At 37.4% G+C, this 7877-nt stretch overlaps 1 protein-coding gene across 2 annotated transcripts in view; it reads right to left on the bottom strand.

Moving 5' to 3' along the window:
- rcbtb2 (regulator of chromosome condensation (RCC1) and BTB (POZ) domain containing protein 2) overlaps positions 1-7877 on the bottom strand; it is a 40501-nt gene that overhangs the window by 8176 nt on the left and 24448 nt on the right. For both annotated transcript variants that reach the window (XM_079610900.1, XM_079610901.1), the window contains exons 6-8: positions 5781-5888; positions 3250-3392; positions 1953-2143 (exon numbers count right to left, since the gene is read on the bottom strand). In XM_079610900.1, the coding sequence (XP_079467026.1) occupies positions 1953-2143; positions 3250-3392; positions 5781-5888 (442 nt within the window). The remainder of the gene's footprint in view (positions 1-1952; positions 2144-3249; positions 3393-5780; positions 5889-7877) is intronic.

Below are 7877 nucleotides of genomic sequence, written 5' to 3'. Positions count from 1 at the left end.
TATCTGAAAAATAAATAGCAGTTAATTAATATAGTTCTGTTGTTAATTTTAACCTCTAATATTATAGTGTACCAACTGAGAGGGTTCCCTGTACAGTTTGCAGAATTATTTGAAAATAATAATAATAAGAAAAATAAGAAAATATAATAAGAAAAAAAGCAGCTATTTGGACTAAGTGTAAATAGCGATAGATGTTATTTACATTAAAGGGATAGTTCACCCAAAAATAAAAATTAGCCCATGATTTACTCCCCCTCAAGCCATCCCAGCTGTATATGACATTCTTCTCTCAGACTAATACAATTGGAGTTATATTATATTATCGATTTACGCATGTAAAGGCTAGTAAAATAGTAGGAACACCACAGAAACACCTGACCCAAATATACATTGACAGAACGAGGAAGAAAGCTAGGGAAATCACTGTAGATAGTACTCGCCCCCTCTCGAGCGAGTTTGAACGTCTGAAGTCTGGGACGCGCCTCAGAGTGCCTCTGGCTAAAAGTACTTTTAAAAATGCCATTAGTATCCTTAATCAAATCAAGTGACAACAACAAATGAGCTGTCATCTTAATGTATTTAAGTATATTTATGCTCATTATGATATTTTACATTGTATCTTTTTTCTATTTATCCAGAAATATTTCCTTATTATGTTTGAGACATTGTTTGTATGTTTATCTGTCTTGTACGTTTGGTGAGCCAAAGAAAAATTTCCACCCCGGTGGATAATAAAGATTTATTCTATTCTATTCTATCCTATGTAGGATGCAGGAGTAGCTCAAGTCGTGACGCCTTTCGCGCTTCAAATAAACAGGGCTGGGAAACAAACTCAAGCTCCTCCGACATTTCTCTTTAAAAAGTGTCGTTTTAGACTTTTATTCCATGACTGGTGTTTTGTTTTGCTCTATACTCTGCGCATCCGCGTTCGTCATACGTTGTGCGTCGGGTCAGGGGTTACTCTTTCGCCGTAAATTGATGTGTACGGCCGTCTGCCGGAAGCTAGTTATTTTAGTAAAAAAAAAGTTTTAAATATGGATATTTTCTTACACAAACGCATCATTTCACTTCTGAAGGCCTTTATTAACCTAAAAGTGTGGATCACTTTTATGATGGATTTATGCACTTTTATGGACTCCAAAACAGAAACGGCCATTCACTGCCATTATAAAGCTTGGAAGAGCCCGGACATTTTTTTATATAACTCCGATTGTATTCGTCTGAGAGAAGAATGTCATATACAGGATAGCTTGAGGGTGAGAAAATCATGCGGTAATTTTAATTTTTAAGTGAACCATCCCTTTAAGTGTAAATAGCAACAAAAAGTATTTTCGTTACACTAAGTGAAAATATCAGTATTTTCTTTACACTAAATAGTTGTTAGATGCGATGTATACTTATTTATAATAGTGGCAGATACTAATTGCTCCTGAGTGTATTGTAGTTCATTATGAAACCGTATGCAATAATAACAGCATATTCAGTGTATCTGCTTATATTTACTACAATTCAATCAATGCTGATTTATTGGGCCATTCCTTGTACTTGACATTAGCCCCTTTCACACATACGGTCTTTAAATGCTGTTCTAATACGTTCCCTTGTTTTTATGCAGTGGCCATGTTATATTTCTCCACAGCGTGTCATGTGCAGAGCACCGTAGTAATGGGAATCCTGCCAGTCTCCACAGTGGGGAGCTTTTGCATGCTGGTAGATGCCAACTAGGTAACGTCAGCTAACATTAGCCAGCTTTTAACCTGACATTAACTCTCACAACCCCAGCTAAAAGGCTGTAATACTGGCTCTTCTCAGAGCCGGTTGGTTTGGTCCAAGGCTGTTTGTGGGTGATCACCATTGAGCACTAAAACACAGTTGTGCTGTGAACATTAACAAGAGCTTTAGTAGATTTAGTATCCAGTGAGAAAGCTGATATTGGAGCAACGCTCTCTTACCCACAGACAGCAGATGCCAGGTGACCGCCGGCGTGGCGAAGCAGGCGAAGACGTCGTCAGTGCTGGTGAAGTGTGTGAGGTGAGGGTAAGCCACGGCCTGACCGCGACACTGACCCCACATCAGCACCTGACCGCTCTGTGTTTTGGCCGCCGACGTGTGACTGGTGTGACACGCGGCGACCTCCACCATCCTGCAGGAGACACAGATGCTGCGGTTATATCACTAAAAGCTTCTTCATACGTTTCATACAGAAGATAAAAGACATTTTGAATGGTAAACGGTAAAATAATTAGGAAATATATATATATATAAAAAACACATACAGTAATTCATTCTTTATGTTATTGACACATTATCCAAAAACAGAATCTTGAGTACTGGAAACTACAGAAAAGGTTTATTTACAGAGGAACTATTTTTTGGATTATTCTAAACATATTCTCTCACGCACATTTATTTGATCAAAAATAAAGTTTGAAATAATTTTGAAATGTAATTTATTCCTGTGATTTTCAGCATCATTACTCCAGTCTTCAGTGTCACGTGATCCTTCAGAAATCATTTTAATATGATGGTTTGATGCTCAAGACACATTTCTGATTATTATCATTGTTGGAAACTGTTGTGCTGCTTAATATTTGTGTGTAATGTTTATCTGACACATATTTTCTGTTTATTTTAAGTTTAATATGTACATTAATCTATGTGAAGAACTGCATAATGGTCCGAGGACAGTTGGTTTTAGGGCTATTATGTTATACACAGTCATATACTGTCAATTTGAATCAAATAAATCATATGATTATTTTTAAAACGTATATGTTGATATATTTTCAAATGACAAGCACAGTAAAATTGTAAGCCATGTGCTGTGCCGCCTTGTCTCAAGAATCAAAAAGTGGAGAAACAAACTGATCTTTAGTGTTTTAAGCCGAGTTCAAGTATAAATTGTTAACTAAACAGACAGACTTTTGCTATTAAATCCCAACTGTGTGAGAAGGACTCTCTCAGTTTCCCACAATTCTTGAGTGGACGCCCACAGTTCCTGTTGAAGTGCTTCCTTAACCGTTCCTAGCTTTATGAACCACACATACTTCACTGTGACATACTTTTCTCACTAATTGGATTGTGTCTGTTAAATGTTAAGGAAATACATGACATGGGTTTGAATAGCAATATGTCCAAACTGTCACCCAGGTGCATTCAACTGCACAGAGGATGACAGGTAAATGATTTCCAGCAGATCAACCGTCTCTGTGAAATCAGTCAGGTGGGAAGCCGCGATGTGGATCTCACCTCTCCTTGTCCATGTTGATGAGGGTGGGCACAGCCTGGTTGCTCTTGTTGCCCGTACCCAGCTGCCCGTAGGAGTTCGCACCCCAAGAGTAAACAAATCCCTCGTCTGTCAGAGCCAATGTGTGTGCGTATCCACAAGCCACCTGTGGAGAGAAGACCGATCAGGGCTAATAGAAGCACCTTATTTATCTAGATGATGACAGCTGAATGTTTACAATAACACTGAGATTAATGCGAGTGGTTTTTGGCTATTCGTGTGGTTGAACAGGGCGGTCGCATACCGTTCCAAAGTACTGAGGACTGACATGACCATATACCAAAAACAGTTTGAACAATGAACAATTGTATCATTTAGGGGGTTTTTTTGTCTTATATTTTTTTATAATTCTATTTCCTTTTGCTCGTCTGGGGATCATTTAAAGGTCGTGCACAGAAAATTATTTGTCTTAAAACCAGGAGTGATTTCCTGATAACAAGACCTACTCAAATAAATATGGATTACAAAATAACTGAGAGAACAACAATAAATCAGAACATTACAAAATACAAAAGAATGTATAAATCTGTCACTATTATAAAATAAGAAAAAAAAATGTTTACCATTGTTGTTACTCTTATAGGGACACTAAGTAGGAATTACTCCCATCTAGTGGTGAATTTGTATTTTGCATCCAAACTAATTTTGCTCTCCAGCGCCTCGCTTTTTCAAATGCGCGTTGCATCTACGGTAGGCGATATGTACCAAAAAGCTTAGACAGGATGTCTTCTAATAGCACTTCGTAGAGTTTTCCTTCAGGTGAATGGGTGTGTTATTTCAAACAAACTGCAACATGACAACAAACAAACGAATGTTACAGTATGAATTACTGACTGTGAAAAACATGAAATATTGTAGTTATGCCCAGGGTGCGATTTGTGAAAAAAAAACAGGGGGGTTGGGGTGTTTTAAAACATTGTTATTCATAAAAATAAATCATGAGAACATGAACTTCACTGCATGTGCAGGAATTGTAAAATCTTTTTTCTTATTAACTGAAGTAGCCTAACGCAATATTTTTACTCTAATAGCTTATCTTTCCCCACACATATGAACTGTGATCATGCAATAACGTTAACTTTACATCACGATGCTGAGCTACAGTGAAATGATAGAAAAGACATTATCTGTGATAGCAATTCGCCTCATTCGCGCAAACTGGAGTAGAATGAGGCTCGCGTCTACCGCGCCGCACTAAACACCGCGCCACAGGACCTCTAGACGCGCATTAACGCGTCTTTACATTGAAATCACTCGCGCCAGACGCTCAAGAGTGAGTGAGTAATCATTTTAAAATAAAACTGACTTTAATCAAACCACGGATCCGTGATAAGTTTTGTGATCCGTCTGTTAGCACTATGATCACTTTGAGGGGAGGATAAATTTATCCCCACCGGGGATAAAAATAATTAAGCAGAGGCAGGGAAACATTGACCAGAAAGCGGGAAATCCCACGCATTTTACGTTCTATTTTTGACGACGATGTTTTCTTCTCTTGTGGCGCGGCATATGGTCCATAATAACAATGCAATCCAGACTTTTAAACTTGCCGGTGCAGTTTCAAGCGCCTCTCACTGCTCTGCACCTGCGCTTCTGCTGGTTTCAGTCACGTCACGTGACTGGCTGGCTCTGAACGAAAACGCGCTGTGGAAACGCGTTGGCTTAGTACTTTTTGTCCCTCTCTGCTATTATAGTTTTGCAAGATGGCGGAACTACATGGAAGCCTCCGTGGACCTACCCGTCCCATGTATGTAAAGATAATAAATTCTTCATTTATAAGGATAAGTCAGATAATTGGCCAAGGTATTTGTACACCATTGAGGACATATATATGAATAAAAATATTGATTTTAGATAAAAAAAATACCTAAAAAGATACTTATTGTCCCTTTAACTAAAATTATTAAAATTCGTTAATAGAAACAAAGCTGAAATAAAATATAAATAATATATTTTTTTTAGAACTATATATATATATATATATATATATATTATTTTTTTTATTATTAATTAACTTATTTTTTAGCACCTAAAAAACTTAATTGAAAATGATAATGTTGCCTTGGCATCTAATTGAAGTCAAATCAGTTTAAGTTGTACTTAAGAACTACAATTAATTAAAAAACTAAAACGGAATTAAATATAAATTAAAGCTAAATAGACACATAAAAAAAAGAAACTAGTTAAAACGATAACAGAAAATCTCAAAAACAAAAGCCAAATCAAAATATTAATAAATACTATAATATCAAATAAATAATACTAAAACAACACTGTATTTTACTATATTATTAGTTATTATTTTGAATCAATGCAAAAAATTAAATATGCATAAAACTGAGAAACTTGAAATGCATGTTATTATTAGCCAAGAATATAATTGGTTATACCATTTTTTCCCTTGATCATTGCAAAGTAAAAGCTGTTCCCTAAGTTTTCCTCACGAAAGCCGCCATATCCCACTGGTTAGTACCCAGAAGTCTTTGTTAGTCACCTGTACGATGTTGATTCCCTGTAAGGCAGCGATCCGGCAGGGGGTTTGCTGGTTGCCATTGTTGCCCAAACCGAGCTGCCCATTGCAGTTATAACCCCAGCCATACGTCTGTCGACACAGAGCCTCGAGTTAAACAGCATGTAATGCACAGCAACAACAGACAACCAACTGCAATTATCATTTTACTACGAAAACATGAAAAAGTCAAACTTTCTAACAAGAAAAACTCTCCACATTGGGTGTGAGAAAAGTATCATTGAGAAGAACCGCAAAGTGAGTTTTAAAAACTCACCGCCTCCATACAACTCAAAATGTGTGTACATCTAAAAAGGCTCTAACTACTTACAGTTCTCACGGTTTCTCCTGGTATTTGTGCTTTGAGAAATAATTAGGCACAAAAATGAACCTTCTGGCTGACAGCCAAGACAGTTACAATCACAGTTTGCAACAATAATAAAACTGAGTAACTGAACTCAATATCCTGTCCAGACAGCATGCCAACATGTCCCGACTGCATGCTCACAGTACTTAGTGCAATTAGTTATAAAAAACAGATAAAACATTTATTCATGCCCCATGACACATGCCTAAATTCCATAATAAGGAATTGTCTTCTCTTTATGTGGTTGCTAATCCACCAAATAGTAATACATGTTATTACTTGTGAACAGTGTTAGGTTAAGTTACTTTAAATAAGTAATGCGTTACAAAATTGAGTTTCTCTCTAAAAAAAAAAGTAACTGATTGTGTTGGTTACGCCTTATGGAAAGTAATGGGTTACGTTACTTTTTCTCGCCTGGGTTGGGCTTGCTTGTTTTGTTTCTTAAAAAGAAAAATGCTCTATTTTTGGCAAATCTCCAGGCCCTTTCACACCAAAAGTGAAATGAATGAGCCTTAGGCTGAAGGAAATGCAAATTCACGCTTGTACAGTTCAACCCCATTTTTAGAAAGTTGGGACATTTTGTCTAATGCAATACAAACAACAATCATTGTTTAGTGACAATGGTTTTCCAAAGTACTCCTGAGCCTATATTTAACACGGTAGCATGATGGTTTCTCGTGTAATGTCGTCTGAGGGCTCCTGCCTTGCCCAACACAGACTGAGATGTCTCTGGATTCCCTGAATCTTTTCACATTATTATGGTAGATGGTGAAAGATCACAATTGTCTGCTATCTTGCATTGATAAATTAATAAATCAGAATTGTTTGACAGTTCTCTCGAGAGATTTGGCACAAAGCGGTGAGCCATGACCCATCTTTGCTTGTTTTTGGTGGTGTACTCCTTTTACACCCAAACATGAAAAAACCCTCACCTATGACCAGTTCATCTGCTCATTGTGGACCGTTTCAAAAGAGTTTAACTTGGGTATGCTATAATCTTTCCATTTTTATTTTGCCTCTGTCCCAACTTTCATGAAGTGTGTATAGCAGCCATCAAAATCAAAATATGTTTATATCTACAAAGTACAATTACGTTGATCAGTGAAAACAGTGGATTTTTTTTCTGGTACTTTTGTCAGTTAAATAAAGAGATTCTTGATTATTGCATTTTATAAAATGTCCCAACTTTTCTGGAAATGGGGTTGTAGCTCAAACCAGCCTTTCAAGCTGTGCTGCCCTTCTGGATCCCAGAAGAAGAGGAGAAGAAAGTCCAACACTCTTACTTCAGCAATAAAAATTCAACACAAATGTGATGATTTGCTTATTTGTATAGTTGACAGGGCTCCAGACTGCGGCCAAATGATCACATTTTGTGATCTTTTTTCCAGCCGGTGCGACAAACTGTTTGAGGTCGCGCTGATGCCACCACCACGTTGCCGAACTGATAAGATCTGCCATTTCTGCTGCATGTGAGAAACATCAAAAGGCAAACGAAAGTGGAAAGGGGTGGTGATGGCGCAATGGATAAGACACATGCCTTTGGTGTGAGAGACCTGGGTTCGAATCCACTGTGAGACACTAATGTGTCCCTGAGCAAGACACTTAACCCCTAGTTGCTCCAGAGGCGTGCGACCTCTGACATATATAGCAATTGTAAGTCGCTTTGGATAAAAGCGTCAGCTAAATGAATAAATGTAAAATGTAAATGGAACGAA

Source organism: Phoxinus phoxinus (assembly GCF_949152265.1).
Source record: "Phoxinus phoxinus genome assembly, chromosome: 4".
NCBI lineage: Eukaryota > Metazoa > Chordata > Actinopteri > Cypriniformes > Leuciscidae > Phoxinus > Phoxinus phoxinus.
The sequence above is the reverse complement of the archived record's forward strand: the minus strand, read 5'-3'. Positions and strand labels throughout refer to the sequence as shown.